The 23,958-nt window shown below is 42.0% G+C and overlaps 1 protein-coding gene across 12 annotated transcripts in view; it reads right to left on the bottom strand.

Moving 5' to 3' along the window:
• Positions 1 to 23,958, bottom strand: part of armc9 (armadillo repeat containing 9) — a 90,837-nt gene that overhangs the window by 41,812 nt on the left and 25,067 nt on the right. For 9 of the 12 annotated variants that reach the window (XM_033031345.1, XM_033031352.1, XM_033031354.1 and 6 more), the window contains 6 exons: positions 17,751 to 17,843; positions 16,852 to 16,876; positions 15,649 to 15,806; positions 12,583 to 12,681; positions 4,578 to 4,616; positions 2,652 to 2,689 (listed from right to left, as the gene is read on the bottom strand). In XM_033031345.1, coding sequence (XP_032887236.1) covers positions 2,652 to 2,689; positions 4,578 to 4,616; positions 12,583 to 12,681; positions 15,649 to 15,806; positions 16,852 to 16,876; positions 17,751 to 17,843 — 452 coding nt within the window. The remainder of the gene's footprint in view (positions 1 to 2,651; positions 2,690 to 4,577; positions 4,617 to 12,582; positions 12,682 to 15,648; positions 15,807 to 16,851; positions 16,877 to 17,750; positions 17,844 to 23,958) is intronic. The other 3 variants (XM_033031353.1, XM_033031350.1, XM_033031351.1) reach the window with 1 other exon arrangement.

The raw sequence follows: 23,958 nt of genomic DNA, 5'->3' as shown, positions 1-23,958 counted from the left end.
GAAATCTCTACCGAAATGGAAAAGATGTCGGCGATTCTGCGTCTGGTTTCGGAGTTGCAGGGAATCAAAGGAAGAAATGCAGCCGGAAGCCGTACATGTAAATGGATCCATTCCGATTGGACATCTGCGAGCATCGGGCATTGCGATTGGACATCTGCGAGCATTGGGCATTGTGACATCACACGATGGGAACGAATCGAAAGGCAGGCAGGCAGCCGGACGGACGGCAGGCGACAGGCACACAGTTTTAAAGATAGACTAGACCAAGTGCAGACCCGTTGGGTCTGTTTCCCCGACGGCGTTTTGCGGGGGGGGGAGGGGGGCCTGCGGCATCAAACTCACATTAACCACCCCCCAAACACACAGGTGGGGGGAGGGGGGAGGGGGGATGTGAAGAGGGGAGGGAGGGGAGAGGAGGTGGAGGAAACGGGACAGATTTGGGTGGGAAAGGAGAGCGGGGTAGGGGGTGAGAGAGGGGGATGGGGAGAGAGATGTGGGGGAGGGGGAGGATGGGGAGGAGGGAGGGAGGGGGAGAGGGGTGGGGGAGAGAGGGGAAAGAGTGGGGAGGGAGAGTGGAGGGGGAAGGGGGAGAGGTGGAAGAGTGGGGAGGGAGGTGGAGAGGGGTAGGGGGAGTGATGGAAGAGGGACAGAGGGGTACGAGGAAGGGGGCGGGTGGAGAGATGGAAGGTGGTGGCGTAGAGAGGGAAGGGGGGTGGGGGAGAGAGGGATGGGTGGGAGAGGGAGAGGGGTGAAGAGAGGGAAGCATAGAACCATTGAAATTAAGTGCAGGAGTAGGCCATTCGGTCTAGAAAAGTGAAATCTCTACCGAAATGGAAAAGATGTCGGCGATTCTGCGTCTGGTTTCGGAGTTGCAGGGAATCAATGGAAGAAATGCGGCCGGAAGCCGTACATGTAAATGGATCCATTCCGATTGGACGTCTGCGAGCGTCGGGCATTGCGATTGGACGTCTGCGAGCATCGGGCATTGTGACAACGCACGGCGGGAACGAATCGAAAGGCAGAAAGGCAGCCGGACGGATAGATAGAGATAGATAGATAGATAGATAGATAGATAGATAGATAGATAGATAGATAGATAGATAGATAGATAGATAGATAGATAGATAGGTTATGGAAGACACTATATAAATACAATAAAGATAAATAAATATAATGCAGCTGCTAGTCACTTTAATTCACAATTCCTCTCCCATTGTAACCTTTACATCTTTGGCATCTAATGCACCAACACGTCGCAGTGATGCATCAATGAGAGACTTCATTTGCAGCTTGGCTCTCAGTAGTTTTCAAGACACAGTAAACTGGAGTACTACTGAATGTGCTGTGTACTTTGTTTATGATTGAAAGTATTTTGCCTGGACTGAAGTTGAATCCAGGGAAAGGGAAAGGATGGATCACAGCAGAGAGAGTCATTAGTATGGATACCAGGAGTTCCAATCGGCAAGTAACTTGGAGGCGAAGAAGGTGGGTGGAACAAGGGTGCCAAAGACCTGGAAGTGACCCGGGAAAGAGGTCTTTGAGAAAGAATGTGGCTTGGAATTGGAGATTACCAGAAAGGCTGTGACGGAGATTAGTTTGGGAGCGTGATTAACTAAATTATTGAAGATCAGGATATGATATCAGATCTGTGGCTAAGGGAGGGGGTGGGGAGAGTGATGGTCAAGGGAAAGGAGGAGTTACTGAGGTATAGGAAATGGGCCTTGAGATGCGTGGGAACCCAGTCTGAAGAAGGGACTCGACCCGAAACGTCATCCATTCCTTCTCTCCAGAGATGCTGCCTGACCCGTTGAGTTACACCAGCATTTTGTGTTTACCTTTGATTTAAACCAGCATCTGCAGTTCTTCCTACCCAGAGGACCAGAGCTGAGGAGGAAATCATAGGATGGGACCTTCAGATAGTACAGCCATAGAAATATAGTGGATGGGTGCTGAAGGATTTCAAAGGTACAGGCCATACCGTGATTATGCTTCAATCTACCAATGCATCATTAAACACCAGTCATCCTAGGACGTGGCCAACGATTGTCAATCCAAAGAAAATGAATTATCTTCCTAATGTTGCAAACAGAGCACTATGTGGAGAATGTAATTCCTTGTACAACAAATGTAGAAAAGTAGGCACTCAAGGGTGAATTGCTCCAGGAAATGCCCCTGTTAAATGTGATGCAAAGCCATCTGATATAATCATTATCACATTTTGCTTAAAGTAGTCAATTTTCAGTCATTTAAAGCTGAAACAAAGTGATCACATTTCTCAGCCAAAGTGCTTCTAAATTAGAGTAAGAAAAACAACCTTTGAAGAGTGGATTTAAAGATAAATAAATAACATTCTTATGCCTTAAGCAAACTCTTAAAGAATCAATAACTGGAAATAAGCACTTGGAAGAGAAGAATAACCCTGTAACTGTAATGTGGTAGATGCATATATTACAAATTGTAAATCCCTGGGGCTGATATATTTTAGTTTCAAAGGATTTCAATTTTGAGCAATGGATGAGCACAGAAAGATTGCCTCAATAAGCATTAAAACCCCATCTTAGTGATAGGAAACAAAAATGAATCCCCAATAATGCAATAGTACCAGAAAACAGTCTGATCTGAAGCTTTTTCTCCATTTAACATTTACTTACGTTGAAGGAACTATGGAAGCCCGCAGCATTGATGAAGCCTATTTAGAGAGAAATTTAACGAATATTGTTAAAAATGATTGGTTTCATTATAATTGAATCAAATCAATGCATGCAGTATCTGTAGATGAACATAGAAGCTATATCCAACTACAAGATCGATGACAGTAACATCTGCATTCTGTTAATGGAGCTAAACGTTGCTAGCAGCGATTACATGTACCGCACTTAATGACAAGCAAGAGAAGCCATAACCAACCAAAGCTTCATGCTAGGATCGCCTATGCATTGTTTGTAAACATCCCAGGAAAATCAGTACATCAGCATAAAACTATGTAATAAAACATAGAACATTTACATGCCAAACAGCTGCATCAAAGGTTAACAGAGAACATTCTTGAATGTTAGAATTTGTGAGGAAGATACATTGGCATAGAAAAACTGCCACAATTTAACTTAACTTTGAATTAACCAATGTTTCCTCTTATGTACGCTGACAGAGTAAAACTTAGGGCATGGCAGGATTTTGTATTAAGGGGCACCTGTCTTATAATTTCAACTGTATTCTTCAACTATAGTCTACAATTTGAAAATATAAATATTGGATTTAGTTTTCAGTTTTAGATACAGCATGGTTATATAGAAACATAGAAAATAGGTTCAGGAGTAGGCCATTCGGCCCTTCGAACCAGCGCCATTCAATATGATCATAGCTGATCATCCAAAATCAGTACCCCGTTCCTGCTTTTTCCCCATATCCCTTGATTCCTTTAGCCCCAAGAGCTAAATCTAATTCTCTTGAAAACATCCAGTGAATTGGACCACTGCCTTCTGTGGCAGAGAATTCCACTGACTCACAACTCTCTGGGTGAAAAAGTTCTTCCTCATCTCAGTCCTAAATGGCCAACCCTTACTCTTAAACTGTGACCCTTGATTCTGGTCTCCCACAACATCGGGAACATTTTTCTTGCATCTACCCTGTCAAATCCTCTAAGAATGTTATATGTTTCTATAAGAATCCCTCTCATCCTTCTAAATTCCAGCGAATACAAGTCCAGTCGACCCATTCTTTCATCATACGCCAGTCCTGGCATCCCAGGAATTAACCTGGTGAACCTATGCTGCACTCCCTCAATAGCAATAATGTGCAGGCTCGAAGGGCCGAATGGCCTACTCCTGCACCTAGTTTCTATGTTTCTATGTTACCAGCTGCACTTCTCTGCCACCCTGTAATAATTGCAAGAATTTATTTCTAGTGTTTCACAATTGTAGAGATAGCTACAGAACTCCTCAGTGGCATCTGCTTTAATGATCACTGCCCACAAATTGTCAGGGCATTCACTCATGACTGGAGATTCCGCATCATGCAGAACTCAAGCTATTTATCCTATAAAATCCTACACAATGTTCCTTATATGATAATTCCTACCAAAAGCATCAGTCCATCAACCACTCAGCCAATTAAAGAGCTAATGAGCCTGCGGTATGACTTAATTTCAACTGATATTTACAAGTTTAAGAAAAAAGGAACAAGCTGATGAATATAATTCTTTTTTTACAGTATTGCAACAGCATTAAGAAAAGGAATGACCATTTATTACCTATTATTAGCTATTTTCATTGTGTGTAAACGTCTAGCATAATTGCATAACAATTTAATGCAATCCATAGTGGGAACATTAGCTACTTTCAACTACATTGTTCAGATGATCATGTTATCATTTAAATGGACTCATGATCACTTTTACATGATCTTACTTTATTTTAGTTAATTTCCTCAATACGCCTGGAAGATAGTTACCTAATTATTTCTAATTTAAATTTATAATATGCTGTGTACATGACTTGGAAAATTCATAATTGACAGACAGCAGAAAGGTAGGAGAGGAACAAACATTCAGAAGTTTAGAAAGAAATTTAGAAACTCACAGATCCTTCACTGTTATAAGGGCTCTTAATGTAAACATCCTTTTTTTTTTTGGAACGATAATCAGACAACAAAATAGAGAAACATTCACATAGGTTAAAAAAATTGCAAAGAAAATTTCCAGATCCTATAAAAAATGTATATATTTAAAGCAAATAAAACATGTAGATTGAACTCTTTTGCCTCCACTAACAACAGAAATATATCATTCAAGTGAAAACTTAAATGAAAATGTTGGAGGCAAAAGGGATCTAAATGCACTAATAATAATAATAATAATAATAATAATAATAATAATAATAATAATAATAATAATAATACACTTTATTGTCATTATAAATTTCAGGCGCACTGCCCGAGCGGAGCTCCAACGTATCAGATAAATAATAACGACAATGGAAACAACAAAAACGGCAAGAAAAACGTCGTCAGAATGCAATATTTCACAGTATAGTGTTGTAACAGTACAAAATATTGACTATGGGGTGTGTGTGTTCAGTGCAGAGTTCAGAGTGGTGATAGCCTTGGTGTAGAAACTGTGTTAATCTTGTGGTGTGTAATTTGATGGACCTGTAACACTTTCCTGAGGGCAGAAGGGCAAACAAGTGATGTGCTTGGATGAGATGAGTCCTTTAGGATGCGTGATGCCTTCCGTAGTCAAGAAGAGCTATAGATCTCTTCCAGGGCAGGCAGGTGTGTGTTGGTGATCTTCTGGGCTGTATTGATGACTCTCTGCAGAGCCTTCTTGTCAGCCGCAGAACTGTTGCCATGCCATACCAGGATGCCATGTGTCAGGACACTCTCTATGGAAAGTGGCCTGACACACTATATTGTTGAAAGTAAAATTATTCAACTATAAGTATTCAACTATATTGTTGAAAGTAAAATTCATTCATAAAATGTCCTCAAATTAAACGTCAAATAGCACAAATGTAAATGGTAATGGCGGCACCTAACGGCAGCGGCTCGACTGCAGTCCGTCTGTCTTTTTTATATTTTTGTCTCGTTAAATGTATGTTTGATTTTAGTTTTATTATTTATTTAGCTGGGGGTTGGGGGGAGGGGGGAGGGACCGTTTAAAATCTCTTCCCTGTTCAGGGACCCGACTTTTTCCCCTGTCGGGTCCCCGATGTCGTTAGACCTAACATCGTGGAGCCGGTGGCGGCCTCCTGCCGGAAATAACCTGAGGACTCCAGTCGCGGAGCCTGTGGATCTGCCATCGCGGAGCTGGCCGACTTCGGAGCGGGAGGAGCTGTGGTGGCGCGCTGCTGCGACCCGACTTCGGAGGCTCCAGCCGCAGGCCCAGTGGACAGGAACTTTGGGAGCTCGCAGGTCTCTGGTGGGAGACTGCTTTTTGGAGCTCCCACAATGGCAACTTCTCCCGCTGGAATCGTGGGGTTTAAAGGACTCGGAGCGGGGCCTAACATCGCCCCGCGCGGCCTAACGGCCGCGGGACTTACCATCGCCCGCCGGGGGCTTTAACATAGGGAGCCCCACTTCGCCTCGATATTGCAGTTGGACTGCTGGACCGCAGGAGAAGAACAAGGGAAGAGATAAGACATTTGCCTTCCATCACAGTTAGGAGGTGTTGGAGATTCACTGTGATGGATGTCTGTGTAAAGTGTGTTAAGTGTGGGTCTTGTTTTTTTTTGTAATTGTTAAGACTGTAGAAAATGCAATTTCATTCAGACCAAGCTGTTTGAATGACAATAAAATGCATTCTATTCTATTCTATTCTATTCTATTAATATCTGCTGACATAATAGAAGATTTGATACTAAGTTTTCAATAATAAACAAAATAGTTCAATAGTTCTATAATTCAAACGTCTCAAAGAGAGAAAACACAATTTTTAAAACCGCAAATAGAGATAAAACAATTCAAAACCAGGCAACATTTGACGACAAATGATTGCTTTATTGAACAATAAAATGAATACAGCAACCTTAAGTAGCAAGGTACTTTGTTGAAGCATTTTCAATTAAAATCTGACACCATGCTATACTAGGTTTTGAAATAAATGGTCAAACATTTGATCAAAACATGAATTTAATTAACATCTTTAATAAAAAAGGTGCAGAGAGGAAGAGAGGTTTTGAGAAGGAATTCTAGACCTTATGGCTTTGGATGTTGAAGGCATGGTGTGAACGATGCAGTAATTACATTCAGAGATTATAGTGTCAAGCAAGTAGTGAATCTGAAAGCAAGGGCTGGAATTTAAATGGCAGTGCTGAACTAAGAATATTTAGTCCAATTCAAAATTATGTTTTGTTGTACATTACATAAGGATTTCACCATGATACAAAAAATGGTCACCAAACGGACCCAGTACACAATAAACAGTTGAAGCCACACCGCCTATTATTGAAACCACCTACATGAGCTTGAAGCTTAGATTTTACTCCTCATTATTGTATGATACATGGGGAGTCTGTGAGTGGTTCTCATGCTAACTGTTCTGGAAGGTTTGGGCGGAAAAACGTGGTTTGTCAGCTGGCAGTTCCTGGCAGCTCATCACGTTCATAAATGAATACCAGACAAAACCAGTGTTGCAGTGCTAATTTGTTAGGTGCCAGAGCTGTCAAACAGGGGCATAATTTCAGGCTTTGCTTGGGGGGGGGGGGGGGGGGGGGGCAAGTTAGTCTCCCAAGAGGGTCAAACAAGATTATAGCCTATCATTACATCCCTACGTATAACTAGTGCAATGAAACATATAATACTTAATTTAATAATATGACAAAATATTGCATGGTTGCACTCATGAAATATAATTATCAAGCGAGTAAAGAAAAAGCCGTTAATCATATATTTTTAGAGGTGCCAGCACGGCACCAACTCACCCTGACTCTCCAGCAGCTCTGGGCCTTCACACACTCACTCACCCACTCGCTCACTCACCCACTCACACACACACCCATCCACCCACTCACTCACTCACCCACCCATTCACCCACCCACCCACTCACCCACCCACCCACTCACTCACCCACCCATTCACCCACCCACCCACTCACCCACTCACTCACCCACCCATTCACCCACCCACCCACCCATCCACCCACCCACTCACTCACTCACTCACCCACTCTCACCCACTCGTTCACTCACCCATTCGTTCACTCACCCACTCGTTCACTCACCCACCCACCCATTCACCCACCCACCCATTCACCCACTCACCCACACACACACTCACCCACCCACCCACTCAGTCACCCACTCACTCACCCACCCACCCACTCACTCACCCACTCACCCACCCACTCACTCACCCACCCGCCCACACACACACTCACTCACCCACCCATTCACCCACTAGTTATTATTAAAATCTGACAATGTGCACTTTAACCACATGTGATTTTTTTCTATTACAAATCTCAAATTGTGTAGTAGAGGCAAATAAATAAATGATGGGTCTTTGTCCCAAACATTATGGAGGGCACTGTACATCTATCAAGTATTCCCACAATCTCCACTGCTCTAGAGAAAATAATCCAAGTTTATCCTACATATTCTTGTAGCTGAAACCCTTTAATCCAGTCAGCATTCTAGTAATATAGTAGAGAGGGGGTCTGATTGTGTGGCTGAGGGGCTGGTGCAGGGAGCAAGGATTTAGATTTATAGACCACTGGGATCTCTTCTGGGGTAGGGGTGACCTGTACAAAAGGGACGGGTTACACCTTAACTGGAGGGGGACCGACATTCTGGCAGACAGGTTTGCTAGGGCTACACGTGTGGGTTTAAACTAAATAGTGGGGTGGAGGGATTGACAAATTGAGAGTATAAAGATGGAGTTTAAGGGGAAGTGGCTACAGGAAAAAATTACAAAAGATTCTCGAATTAATGGGAAGGAAAGCTTGAGAATGGACAACAGAGTAAGGTCAGGGCCAAATGCGAGGGGGGATGTGAATACAGAGGTCAAAGTGCTGTATATGAATGCGCGAAGTATAAGGAATAAAGTGGACGAGCTTGAGGCTCAGTTAGAAACTGGCAAGTATGATGTTGTGGGAATTGCTGAGACATGGCTGCAAGAGGGCCAGGGCTGGGAACTGAATATTCAAGGGTATACCTCCTATCGAAAAGACAGACAGGTGGGCAGAGGGGGTGGGGTTGCCCTGTTGGTGAGGAATGAAATTCAGTCCCTTGCAAGGGGTGACATTGAAACAGGAGATGTGGAGTCAGTATGGATAGAACTAAGGAATTGTAAGGGTAAAAAGACCCTAATGGGACTAATCTACAGGCCCCCAAACAGAGCCTGGACATAGGGCGCAAGTTGAATCGGGAGTTAAAATTGGCATGTAGTAAAAGTAGTGCTGTGGTTGTTATGGGAGATTTCAACATGCAGGTAGACTGGGAAAATCAGGTTGGTACTAGACCCCAAGAAAGGGACTTTGTAGAGTGCCTTCGTGATGGATTCTTTGAACAGCTTGTATTGGAGCCTACCAGGGAGAAGGCAATTCTGGATTTAGTGATATGTAATGAACCGGATTTGATAAAGGACCTCGAGGTTAATGAGCCATTAGGAGGCAGTGACCATAGCATGGTCAGGTTTAATCTACAATTGGAGAGGGAGAAGAGTAGATCGGAGGTGTCACGAAGGGCCAAATGGCCTGCTCCTGCACCTATTGTCTATTGTCTATAAACCTCCTCTGCACTGTCTCCAGAGCCTACACACCTTTCCCGTACCGGGGCGACCAGAACTGCACACAATACTCCAAATGCGGCCTAACCAAAGTCCTACAGAACTGCATTGTGACTTCCTGGTTCTTATATTCAATTCCCTGAGCAATGAAGGCAAGCATAACATGCGCTTTCTTTCCAACCCTATCTACTTATGCTGCCACCTTTAGTGAGCTATGAATTTGGGCTACGAAGTCGCTCTGATTGATACCCCACTTCAGACTGCTAGAAAGATCACGACCCGAAACAGCACGTATTCGTATTCATATGCAAATGGTTTGTTGGCCTTCATGGCAAGAGGATTTGAGTATAGGAGCGAGCAGGTCCTATTGCAATTGTACAGGGCCCTGGTTATACCACACCTGGAGTATTGTGTGCAGTTTTGGTCTCCTAATTTGAGGAAGGACATTATTGGTATTGAGGGAGTACAGCGTAGGTTCACCAGGTTAATTCCCGGGATGGCGGGACTGACATTTGATGAAAGAATGGATCGGCTGAGCTTATATGCACTGGAATTTAGAAAGATGAGAGGGAATCTTATAGAAACATATAACATTCTTAAGGGATTGGACAGGCTCGATGCAGGAAAAATGTTCCCGATGTTGGGGGAATCCAGAACCAGGGGTCAGAGTTTAAGAATAAGGGGTAGGCTATTTCGGACTGAGATTCGGAAAAATCTATTTCACCCAGAGAGTTATGAATCTGTGGAATTCTCTGCCACAGAAGGCAGTGGAGGCCAATTCACTGAACGTATTCAAGAGAGAGTTAGATATAGCTCTTACGGCTAACGGAATCAAGGGATATGGGGAGAAAGCAGGAACGGGGTACTGATTTTGAATGATCAGCCATGATCATATTGAATGGCGGTGCTGGCTCGAAGGACCGAATGGCCTACTCCAGCATCTATTTTCTATGTTCTCCAGAGATGCGGCCTAACCCGCTGAGTTACTGCAGTACTGTGTGTCTTTTTTTGACTATCTATAATAACTTCATTTTGATGTGTGAATTCCATTAAAAACTGTAGAACTTAACATGAGGGGAGTACAACAGCCTGCTGATCCTATTGGACTCATTAGTGCCAGCAACCAAAGACTTACTTCTACCCCAATCCACTGTGCAATTATACTCCAAGGATCTGAGTATATACACACTCAGATAAAGATAAAATATTTCAGGACACTAATTGAAAAGCAACCTTGGATTTCTCATTAAAAGTTTAGTTTAGTATCATGTGTATCGAGGTACAGTGAAAAGCGTTTTTGTTGGGTACTCTCAGTCAGCAGAAAGTCTATATCTGATTACAATCAAGCCGCCCACATGTATGGATACAGGATAAAAGGGAAAAATTCCAATTCATGATTTTGTGGGACCTTAGTGATGGAAATGAGCTGCAATATTGCCCAGAAATTCAACAATTATAACTTCTAAGCTACTTTACTGATTGTTAAATATGCATGAAAGATACTTCCTTAAATATTAAGACAATGGAAATCATAATTTGTCTTTGCCTGCTCCCTAGCAGAGTCAGTCCCATCCCTCCTTATTCCCTTGCTGCCTAGCAATTTATTATTTCTCACCTTTTATTCTTTATAGGAAATATGTTGTTAAGCTGGAAAGGATACAGAGAAGATGTACGAGGATATTGTCAGAACTAGAGGGTGTGAGCTATAGGGAGAGGTGAGTAGGCTGGGACTCTATTCCTTGGAGCGCAGGAGGTTGACGGGTGATCTTATAGAGGTATATAAAATCATGAGAGGAATAGATCGGGTGGATGCAGAGTCTCTTGCCCAGAGTAGCTGAATCGAGGACTAGAGGACATAGGTTTAAGGTGAAGGGGAAAAGAATTAATAGGAATCAGAGGGGTAACTTTTTCACACAGAGGGTGGTGGGTGTATTGAACAAGCTGCCAGAGGAGGTAGTTGAGGCTGGGACTATCCCCACGTTTACGAAACAGTTAGACAGGTACATGGATAGGACAGTTTGGAGGGATATGGATCAAAAGCAGGCAGGTGGGACTAGTGTAGCTGGGACATGTTGGCCGTTATGGGCAAGTTGGGCCGAAGGGCCTGTTACCACTATGACCTGCCCATTATGTTTGATTAAATTGCCATTTACCTACACAAGGGGTAATTTATAATAGCTAATCAACCTACCAGCACATCTTTGAGATGTAGGAGCAACCAGAGTTTCTGTTGGGAAAAGTGAGGTCACGGAGAGAAAATGCAAACCCCACTTAGACAGAACTCAAGGTCAGGGTCACATTAAGGTTGCTGAAGCTGTAAAACAGTAACACTAACTATTATACCAGCCCACTGACGCAATTGCTTTAAGGTGTCCCAAAGTCATAAAAATTATATAAACGCAAACTCTTTTTTCATCAACATACAATCCAGAGGTGTTTTCAAATTACCCAATATATCTGATAATTTGCAATAAAACACTGGTTGGTTTCCATTGTTTATTTATGTTTTGGGATGAGTGCATGGCTGGCAAGGCAAGCATTTATTACCTTTAAAAAGATGGTGGTGAGCCACCTTCTTGAACTTTTGCAGTTGCCAATGATGACATTACTACAATGTTACTGGGCAGATAATTCCCTAGTTTGGTTCCAGCAATGATGAAGGAATGGCCATATAAGTTCAGAAAAGAGGGGAAACTGCATGAGTCAGAAACATTTATACTGGTTTGTTGATGTTTGAGTTTTGGACATGCTGGTGGAACAGTCCAGGCAAGGAACTACAATGCATTTTGTAGTTGGTATAGACACTGCAGCCACTGTGCGCTGATGGTGGAAGGAATGAATAATTAGGATAGTTGATGGGTGTCAAGTAAGGTGAATTTGACCTTGAATTGTCTAAAGCTTTTGATTGGCAAATCTTTCTTCATGCCTCTTACTTCAGTCTTGTAGTGTCAGGAATGCAAAGCACTCACTGCAGGGATATTCAGCCTCTGACTGCTCCTTTGGAGTCTTAGAGTCATACAGCATAGAAATCTTCTCTGCACCCTTTCCAGCTCGACATCTTTACTGTAACATGGTGCCTGGAACTGAACACAATACTCTAAAGCTGAGGTACTCCAGCTTTTTGTGTCTATCTTCGGTTTAAACCAACATCTGCAGTTCCTTCTTACACATACCTGTTTTGACCACTCTATCTATCTACCTGCTCTTGTCAGTACAATATTAATGTAGCAATATTAAATACTCACAATGAAAAAATAAATTAACCCAGAATTTCAAAACAATTACATTTACATTTAATTGCTCAAAATTAATGCAAATTTCAGATTCAAGTCAAGATTAATAAACAAATGCAATGTACTCACAGTTCCTGGCCTTGTGAAGTCAATGCTTTGGGCCATGCTTTGTCTCATTTGTTTGCTAAACAATCGAACACAAACACTTTGAAGGTACTCTGGGGTGACCTATAAACAGTAAGTAAAAAATCATTGGCATACATAAATCTGATAATCACCTGTTTTGCTCACTGCTTTTACCTTTTTTGCACATTTTATGTGGACCAGAGGGTGCTTCACTGGGAAGTGAAAGTAAATATGCAGATGCAGCTTGCAATTAAGAAGACTAATGATTAGTTGGCCTTCATTGCAAGAGGTATCGACCACTGAGACAAGATATTTTCCCACAATAATAAAGACCACATCAGAAGCATTGTATGCAGTTTTTGTTTCACCCAAGAAAGCAGAGATTTGCCATTGAGGGAGTGCTGTGTGGTTTACCAAACTGATATGTGGTGTAGCAGGACTGTTGTATGAGGAGAAATTGGCTTGACAAGATATGAATTCACTAGAATTTAGAAGAATGAGGATCCAACCATAACGTTCAGAATTTTTGCCAAGTGTTAGAACTTGGCATCAAAAGGGTTAAGACATTTATGACTGAGGTAAAGAGAAATTCCTTCATTCGGAGGAAGATGGACCAGTGGGATTCTCAACCATACAACATGGAGGCCAAGTCATCAAATGTGTTTCTGAAGGAGATATGTTCATCGATGCAAAGTGTAAAAGGGCAATGCCTCGAAGGGCCGAATGGCCTACTCCGGCATCTATTGTCTATTGCCTAGAGAGTGGGAATACAGTACATTCAGAAAGTATTCAGACCCCTTCACTTTTTCCACATTTTGTTACGTTGCAGCTTTATTCTAAAATGGATTAAATTCTTTTTTTTTATACCACCAATCTACACACAATACCCCATTAATGTAAAAGCGAAAACAGGGGTTTAGAAATTTTCAAAAAGTAATTTAAAATAAATAACTGAAATATCACATTTAGATAAGTATTCAGACCCTTTACTCAGTACTTTGTTGAAGCACCTTTGGCAGCGATTACAGCCTCAAGTTTTTTGGGTAATTTCTCCCATTCATCTCTGCAGATCCTCTCAAGCTCTGTTAGGTTTGATGGGGAGCGTCGATGCACAGTTATTTTCAGATCCCTCCAGAGATGTTCGATCAGGTTCAAGTCTGGGCTCTGGCTGGGCCACTCAAGGACATTCACAGACTTGTCACGAAGCCACTCCTGCGTTGTCTTGGCTGTGTGCTTTGGGTCGTTGTTCTGTTGGAAGGTGCAGGTTTTCATCAAGGAGCTCTCTGTACTTTGCTCCGTTCATCTTTCCCTCGATCCTGACTAGTCTCCCAGTTCTTGCCGCTGAAAAACATCTTCACAGCATGATGCTGCCACCACGATGCTTCACCGTAGGTATGGTATTGGCCAGGTGATGAGCGATGCCTGGTTTCCTCCAGATGTGACGCTTGGCATTCAAGCATCTTGGTTTCATCAGACCAGACAATCTTGTTTCTCATGCCTTTTGGCAACCTCCAAGCGGGCTTTCATGTGCCTTTTACTGAGGAGTATAATACAACTCTACCATAAAGGCCTGATTGGTAGAGTGCTGCAGATATAGTTGTTCTTCTGGAAGGTTCTCCCATCTCCAGAGAAACTCTGCAGTTCTGTCAGAGTGACTATCAGGTTCTTGTTCACCTCCCTGACCAAGGCCCTTCTCTCCCGATTGCTCAGTTTGTCCGGGTGGCCAGCTCTACGAAGAGTCCTGGTGGTTCCAAAGTTCTTCCATTTAAGAATGACGGAGGCCACTGTGCTCTTCGGGACCTGCAATGCTACAGAAATTGTTTTATACCCTTCCCCAGATCTGTGTCTCAACACAATCCTGTCTCGGAGGTCTACGGACAATTTTGCTTAATTTTGAGTGTCATAGCAAAGGGTCTGAATACTTATGTTAATGTGATATTCCAGTTATTTCTTTTTAATTACTTTGCAAAAGTTTCTAAACACCTGTTTTCGCTTCTTCATTCTGGGGTATTGTGTGTAGTGATGATTAAAAAAATGAATTTAATCCATTTAAAAATAAGGCTGTAACGTAACAAAATGAGGAAAAAGTGAAGGGGTCTGAATACTTATCGAGGCGCTGCGGTCTCGATGCCTCCTGGATCGCCACGTAGAAACCCGAGTCGAGGCCTGGCCGGTCCTCGTGGGTTTCATTCAGTTCTCTTAATTTTAAGAAAGTTATGGGCTTTTGACTGTCCTCTATCACAGCTTTTGGAAAAGTAATAGGGAACAAGATGCTAAATTCCGAGCATGAAAATGGCCATAACCTTTTAAATACTGAAGATTTGAAAGTGAATTAGGTATCAAATTAAACCTATTTTTATGCTTTATCTGGTGGGATAAATTGCAGACTTGATTTATAAAATCTCAAAATTTCGTAACATTGCTACACTATATGTTAGGAGGGATGATCAGCCATGATTATATTTGATCACCGTGATTTCCTTGCTGTATCAACTAAAACGTGAAAATACGGATGAAATGAAAATAAATATTGTATGAACCATTTACATTAAAATTAAATATAGTGAAAATAATCAGTCAGCGAATACAGTAAACCCCCGCAATAACCAACCTCTATATAATAGATCTCGCCTCCCATTGCACTGCGTCTGCCTGTTACCCAATGATTGTGGGAGGGGAGAGAGTGATCAGCATGAAGGTGGCGTGAGTAACGGGCCAGTCCCTGGCTCACCGCGTGTGGGGCCGGGGGCTCTGTAGCTCCCAGGCCTGTAAATTCATGCTTGTTGAACCCCCCCCCCCCCCCCTCCCCCACATGTTATGTTTCTTCCCTCCCAGCCTTGGGTAAACCTTTATCCCCCTCACTCAGTTATACGGGACAATCGGCAATAACAGACACGACCCCCCCCTCCCCACCCTTATTGTGAGGGCTTACTGTCATTCTATTTTGTGCAAGATCATACTAAACCAATACATCAGAGATTATTTTTAAGAAATTGGTGTTCAACACCAATATACAAATTATTAAATATAAATTTACACCAAAAATGGATTAGTTGGTACACATCTCACCATTTTCCCATTTACTGTAGCTTCTAAGGAATCCACCAGTTCTGCAGTGACTCCAATCAGGTTATGGTAATCCTCTTGTATCTTGCTGTATCTCCTCATGTATGTTGCTGCTTTTTGCTCAGTCTCTGTTAACCGTTGCTGTAGTTGATGCACCAGTTCTGCCAATACAATGTTAACAAATGCCCATGCAATTGTCTTAATTTATTTCTGTTTTAAATGAAATTATTGTTTCACATGCAACGAATTTCTAAAATAAAACTGTCCCATGTTCAAATGATGAAGAATTTATAATTTGTTCATTTATCAGATGTAAAATCGGTGAAATGGAATGCCATCCAGTTGCTCCTTCTTCATTTTGAGTGGTCATGTGTCAGGGATTCCTTTGAATCAGAGGGGACATTGAATTTTCCCTCAGAGGTTTTGAGAACATTCTTGTATCATTTCCTTTGTCTGCGTTTAGTCTCATGCCAGGATGACGCTTAGAACAGACAACCTTTTACTAAACGTTTTTTCCTGCTATTTAGTCTTCTTCCCCTTACTGCAACATTGACTCCTGGAATTCAGTTTCCTCTTGCATCCAGGTGTGTTTGTTGTTAGATTAATTGTACTCTAAATTACATCAAGTGAGATGGGTAGTAGGAGAATCTGGGTGGAACTGATGGTCGTGTGAAATCAGAAAACCAGTAACAGCAAAGTGGTGATTGGGATTGCTGGGATTGTTTTGATAGATGGGCCAAATGCTTTTCTTTTATGTGGTAAGAGAATAAAGAAAAACGGTATATTGTCTTACACTATTTTATGTGGTTCTATTTTAACCTTTGTCATTACAGCCAAACAGAATTAAACCCAACTTCTATCCTCAATACTCTTGACTGATGAAGGCCAATGTGCCAAACGTCTTTTGCACCACCCTATCTACCTGCAACTCCACCTTCAAGGAACCATGCACCTGCACTCCTGTATATATAGCTGCACTTTCAAAGACAGTAATCCAATAATTCAATCATTATTCACAAATAAAATATTGAAGTGAACATTCAGGTATTAACAATACTTTGAAAATTGTAATAAATTGCCAAACTTTTCATTTTAAGGAAGATTAAAAGTTCTCCACAATGCTTTGACCAACTAGAAGTTTACTGTCCGTGATAAAAGAAACAAATAGCAATCTCAAAAGCTAAAAATTAAATTGAATGCCCTTACCTTTGTATTCCTGTCCATTTTCTTTCTTTGAAATATGGGTTAAGGACCACTGCTTTTAAGTTGAACTCAGGTTTAAATTTTATTGAATTTGTAAAAACAAATCCAAACCTCGATTTCCTGCTACTACTCCGTGAATTTGTAACATCAAAAGCTTGGTAGGGACAAAGGCAAGCCGAGTGATGATTGTCAACATGGCAGATGGAAATCAAGGTCAGTGTTCAGAAGGACTTGGGCATACTTGGATACAAAATCAACCTGCATGTATTTCAAAGGCATATTGTTTGTTGGCCTATTTCATTTTAGTTTATTCAGTTTAGTTGGAAGAATATGGGTCTATCTGCAATACTGTGTACTCTAGACTCCCTATCCAAGAAAGATATTTAATTGGAATAAGGAGAGTGCAACAAATGTTGATTAGATTGATTCTAGATCCGGGAATCCATTACTTCTGTCATTCACTCTCTCTTGATCTCTATTGTATTGCAGGCATTCTGTTTTTCTCTGCATCCCTCTCCCTTATTTACAATATATACAAGACATTCTGTCATATCCAGCTCACTTGCTTTGTCCAAGTTAGGTGGCCATGACTGATCAATAACCAAGAATCAAGTTCAGTCATCTCATTGAGAAATTCAGTTTATTAACATCCATCTATTGACTCATTTTTCTTATCTGAGAAAGAAAGGCTACATATCCATTATCCTCACCAACCTGAAGCTTCAACTGTTTCTGTCTGCAAATGCTCCCCGGGTATTTTCAGCAGTTAGTTGTTTTTTTGTCATTCCAGGACACATGATCAGCTTCCTCCTCTTCTTCCCCCTCCTTTCAGCATTTGAAAACTAAATCTCAGTTATAATAATTAAACATTTCCAAGAAAATTAAGACGTATAGAAGGATACAAATATCGAGAGCAGCCGTGGGACTCTGGGCATTTTCAAGCTCGCGGAAAGAAATTTCTGCATTTTCAACTTCAAATCAAGAGTCCAAGAATCCTGAAAAGTTAAATTAACAGCAACTGCCATTAAAAAAAATAAGAGCATGACAAAAAGAGCGTATTTTTGTGAAGCTTTCAAGTTGGATTTTTTTTTTTAATTACCTGAAAAGCCATATGATATTCTAGACTTTATAAATTAAGTTAATAAGAGGAGTTGTTATAGGTATAATATCCCCTTACTCACTTTCCCTGCATTAGCTGAATAGGGTTTGTCTAGAACTAGTAGAAAGTGATAGTCAGATATCATATGTTTAATTTCAACAATAGTAAGACCATTGTTTTCTGTGAATATTAAAATAATAAGAGACAACAATTACTTCACTATCTTCTTATAATTAACAAACAAAACATGAGCTTACTTGCCAAAAACACTTTTGGAAAGCTGCTGGAATATATCCTCTTGGAGTATGTCATCAATGGCTATACTTATTGGGAATTGTCACAGGAAGCTGGCACGGTCACTTTTCTGAATCTATTCCATCATCAAAGTAATCCCTCAGCATTGTTTTGTGCAGACACATAGTGTCCTCCATAATATTGGGACAAAGACCCATCATTTATTTATTTGCTTCTGTTCTCCACAATTTGAGATTTGTAATAGAAAAAAATCACATGTGGTTAAAGTGCACATTGTCAGAATTTATTGAAGTGTATTTTTATACATTTTGGTTTCATCATGTAGAAATTACAGCAGTGTTTATAAATAGTCCCTCCATTTCAGGGCACCATAATGTTTGGGACACATGACTTCACAGGTATTTGTAATGGCTCAGGTGTGTTTAAATGCCTCCTTAATGTAGGTATAGAGAGCTCTCAGCACCTAGTCTTTCCTCCAGTCTTTCCATCACTTTTGGAAACCTTTATTGCTGTTTATCAACACGAGGATCAAAGTTGTGCCAATGAAAGTCAAAAAAGCCATTATGAGACTGAGAAACAAGAATAAAACTGTTTGAGACATCAGCCAAACCTTAGGCTTACCAAAATCAACTGTTTGGAACATCATTAAGAAGAAAGAGAGCACTGGTGAGCTTACTAATCGCAAAGGGACTGGCAGGCCAAGGAAGACCTCCACAGCTGATGACAGAAGATTTCTCTCTACAATAAAGAAAAATCCCCAAACACCTGACCGACAGATCAGAAACACTCTTCAGGAGTCAGGTGTGGATTTGCCAATGACCACTGTCCGCAGAATACTTCATCATGAACAGAAATACAGAGGCAACATTGCAAGATGCAAACCACTGGTTAGCCGCAAATAAAAGGATGGCCAGGTTACAGTTTGCCAAGAAGTACTTAAAAGAGCAACCACAGTTCTGGAAAAAGGTCTTGTGGACAGATGAGACAAAGATTAACTTATATCAGAGTGATGTCAAGAGCAAAGTATGGAGGAGAGAAGGAACTGCCCAAGATCCAAAGCATACCACCTCATCTGTGAAACAAGGTGGTGGGGGGTATGGCCTGGGCATGTATGGCTGCTGAAGGTACTGGCTCACTTATCTTCATTGATGATACAACCGCTGATGGTAGTAGCATAATGCATTCTGAAGCGTATAGACACATTCTATCTGCTCAGGTTGAAACAAATGCCTCAAAACTCATTGGCCGGCGGTTCATTCTACAACAAGACAATGATCCCAAACATACGGCAAAAGCAACAAAGGGGTTTTTCAAAGCTAAAACATGGTCAATTCTTTAGTGGCCAAGTCAATCACCTGATCTGAACCCAATTGAGCATGCCTTTTATATGCTGAAGAGAAAACTGAAGGGGACTAGCCCCCAAAGCAAGCATAAGCTAAAGATGGCTGCAATACAAGCCTGGTAGAGCATCACCAGAGAAGACACCCAGCAACTGGTGATGTCCATGAATCGCAGACTTCAAGCAGTCATTGCATGCAAAGAATATGCAACAAAATACTAAACATGACTACTTTCATTTACATGACATTGCTGTGTCCCAAACATTATGGTGCCCTGAAATGGGGGGGGGGGGGACCTATGTATAAACCCTGCTGTAATTTCTAAATGGTGAAACCAAAATGTGTAAAAATGCCCTTTATTAAAATCTGACAATGTGCACTTTAACCACGCGATTTTTTCTATTACAAATCTCAAATTGTGGAGTATAGAGGCAAATAAATAAATGATGGGTCATTGTCCCAAACATTATGGAGGGCACTGTAATCAAGCAGAATGGTTCTCGTTCTATTTTGATAGTTTGCATTGATAATAGAACCACCTTCCCAGCTAGAAACATAATGTAAAATTCTGATGTGTACTTTAGCTTTTCACTTTTCTTGACAGTTTATTTTTGCCTGTTTTATTGTTTTCTCTAAGATCACCTCAACCTAACTAGACTGATCATGGTATCATCTTGAATCCTAAATATCATAAATAACATCCTAAATAACTTTACATTCTCTTGGAAATCTGTACTGAAAAGTACAGTGTAGTGCAATATTTACTCAGGAGTGCAATCCAGTGTCATCTACTGTCTCCCAGAAAACCTAACCTGAAAAACTTGGTTTAAATAATGGAATAATTGATACTCCTGCAGTGATGCAATCTATGAGGAAAGAAGTGGCAGGCCTGGTCCTGAAACCTTTGAGCTAAGGGGCCCAAGGGGACAAAAAACATTTATTCAGTGCAAAAATAAACAATGCAGGAACTTACAAACTTTAGATGGCGGCGCCTTGCGGCAGCGGCCACTGCGGTCCGTCTGTCTTTTCTTTTTTTTTGCCCTGTTAGGTGTATGTTTTTTGGTTTTAGTTTTATTTTATTTTTAGCTGTGTATATGTGGGGGGGTTGGGGGAAACCTTTTAATCTCTTCCCTGCACGGGGGACATGACCGTTTCGCTGTTGAGTCTCCGTTGTTGTTGGGGCCTAACATCGTGGAGCCGGCGGCCTCCAACCGGAATCGACCTGGGGCTCCAGTCGCAGAGCCTGCGGACGCACCATCGCGGAGCTGGCCGACTTCGGAGCGCGGAGCGCTGTGGTGGTGCGCGGCCTTCGACCTGACTTCGGAGCTCCGGAGACTCCGGCTGCAGGCCCTGTGGACGGTAACATCGAGAGCTCGCGGGTCCCTGGTGGGAGACCGCTTTTCGGAGCTCCCGCAATGGCAACTTCTCCCGCCCAAATCAAGGGGTTTAAATTGACCTGGAGCAGGGCCTTACATCGCCCGGCGCAGCTTAAACGGCCGCGGGACTTACCATCGCCCTCCGGGGGCTCTAACATCAAAAGCCTCGATCAGCTCGATGCAGTAATTTGACTGCTTGACTGCGGGAGAAGAAGAATAAAGAACAGAGAACAGGGAAGCGATAAGACTTTTGCCTTCCATCACAGTGCGGAGGTGTTAGGAGATTCACTGTGATGGATGTTTGTGTGGAATTGTCAATTGTGTGTTTTGGTTTTCTTGCTGTTATGACTGCAGGAACGTAATCTCGTTTGAACGTTGTATGTTTAAATGACAATAAATGTCTGTTTGTCTATCAGAATAACAAGCGTTGTACCACACTAACAGCTGCAATAAAAATACGCTCATTTCTACAGCTCCTGTAACAATCTAAAAACTTTTATAATTATTATATCTCTCTGAAGTGTAGTCTTTGCATTAACATATCAAATGTTCAGTCATCCCAAAGACAGCAAGCCCCTCCAAAACAACAATGTGATCATGACAAGATAATCTACTTTATTCACTGTTTACAACGCCAGGTGTCTGTAGTCAGAACTCCCAGGACTACTCCCCCTGCCTGTATGCCACCATGCTGCTGCCTCTGGTGGGCCCGTCCTGCATATGAGACGGACACAGCCTGCAAATGGAATTGTCTGTAAAGTAAGTTCAAGTTCAAGTTCGACTTTAGTTTATTCGTCACATACACATACAAGATGTGCAGTGAAATGAAAAGTGGCAATGCTTGCGGATTGTGCAAAAAAACAACAAAACAGAATGGAACAGAATCACATATTATATATGTGTGGGAGGAAAAAAAAGAAAAAAACAGCAATTTAAAAAAGACACCACACAACAGTAAATTGATAATAGACAATAGGTGCAGGAGTAGGCCATTTGGCCATTCGAGCCGGCACCGCCATTCAATGTGATCATGGCTGATCATCCCCAATCAGTACCCCGTTCCTGCCTTCTCCCCATATCCCGACTCTGCTATTTTTAAGAGCCCTATCTAGCTCTCTCTTGAAATAGAAGCTGGGATGTAATGTTAAATGTTAAAATTGTACAAGGCATTGGTGAGACCAAATCTGGAGTATGGTGTACAATTTTGGTCGCCCAATTATAGGAAGGATGTCAACAAAATAGAGAGAGTACAGAGGAGATTTACTAGAATGCTGCCTGGGTTTCAACAACTAAGTTACAGAGATAGGTTGAATAAGTTAGGTCTTTATTCTCTGGAGCGCAGAAGGTTAAGGGGGGACTTGATAGAGGTCTTTAAAATGATGAGAGGGATAGACAGAGTTGATGTGATCAAGCTTTTCCCTTTGAGAATAGGGAAGATTCAAACAAGAGGACATGACTTCAGAATTAAGGGACAGAAGTTTAGGGGTAACATGAGGGGGAACTTCTTTACTCAGAGAGTGGTAGCGGTGTGGAATGAGCTTCCAGTGGAAGTGGTGGCGGCAGGTTCGTTGGTATCATTTAAAAATAAATTGGATAGGCATATGGATGAGAAGGGAATGGAGGGTTATGGTATGAGTGCAGGCAGGTGGGACTAAGGGAAAAAAGTTGTTCGGCATGGACTTGTAGGGCCGAGATGGCCTGTTTCCGTGCTGTAATTGTTATATGAAAGCATCCAGAGAACCTGCCTCCACCGCCCTCTGAGGCAGAGAATTCCACAGTCTCACCACTCTCTGTGAGAAAAAGTGTTTCCTCGTCTCCATTCTAAATGGCTTACTCCTAATTCTTAAACTGTGGCCCCTGGTTCTGGACTCCCCCAACATCGGGAACATGTTTCCTGCCTCTAGTGTGTCCAAGCCCTTAACAATCTTATATGTTTCAATTAGATTCCCTCTCATCCTTCTAAACTCCAGAGTGTACAAACCCAGCTGCTCCATTCTCTCAGCATATGACAGTCCCGCCATCCTGGGAATTAACCTTGTAAGCCTACGCTGCACTCCCTCAATAGCAAGAATGTCCATCCTCAAATTAGGAGATCAAACTGCACACAATACTCCAGGTGTGGTCTCACTAGTGCTCTGTACAACTGCAGAAGGACCTCTTTGCTACAATATTCGATTCCTCTTGTTATAAAGGCCAACATGCCTTTCGCTTTCTTCACTGCCTGCTGTACCTGCATGCTTACTTTCATAGACGTACATTGACCCCCAGATCCCGTTGTACTTCCCCTTTTCCCAACTTGACGCCATTTAGATAGTAATCTGCCTTCCTGTTTTTGCTACCAAAGTGGATAACCTCACATTTATCTGCATTAAACTTCATCTGCCATGCATCTGCCCATTCCCCCAACCTGTCCAAGTCACCCTGCATTCTCATAGCATCCTCCTCACAGTTCACACTGCCACCCAGCTTTGTGTCATCTGCAAATTTGCTGATGTTACTTTGAATCCTTTCATCCAAATCATTGATGTATATTGTAAATATACGGTCCCAGCATCGAGCCTTGTGGTACCCCACTAGTCACTGCCTGCCATTCTGAAAGGGATCCATTAATCCCTACTCTTTGTTTCCTGTCTGCCAACCACTTCTCTATCCATGTCAGCATTCTACCCCCAATACCATGTGCCCTAATTTTGCCCACTAATTTCCTATGTGGGACCTTATCAAATGCTTTCTGAAAGTCCAGGTACACTACATCCACTGGCTCTCCCTTGTCCATTTTCCCAGTTACATCTTCAAAAAATCCAGAAGATTAGTCAAGCATGATTTCCCCTTCATAAATCCATGCTGACTCGGACTGATCCTGTTACTGCTATCCAAATGTCCGGCTATCTCATCTTTTATAATTGACTCCAGCATCTTCCCCACCACCGATGTCAGGCTAACTGGTCTATAATTCCCCGTTTTATCAGGAAGATTGTTTGTGATCCCGCGGAGAAGCTAAGGCCGGAGCCTCACGGGTCGGAGCCTGCGGCCGGCCCCT

The sequence above is a fragment of the Amblyraja radiata genome, chromosome 13 (genome assembly GCF_010909765.2).
Source record: "Amblyraja radiata isolate CabotCenter1 chromosome 13, sAmbRad1.1.pri, whole genome shotgun sequence".
NCBI lineage: Eukaryota > Metazoa > Chordata > Chondrichthyes > Rajiformes > Rajidae > Amblyraja > Amblyraja radiata.
This window is presented reverse-complemented; position numbering and strand designations above follow the sequence as displayed.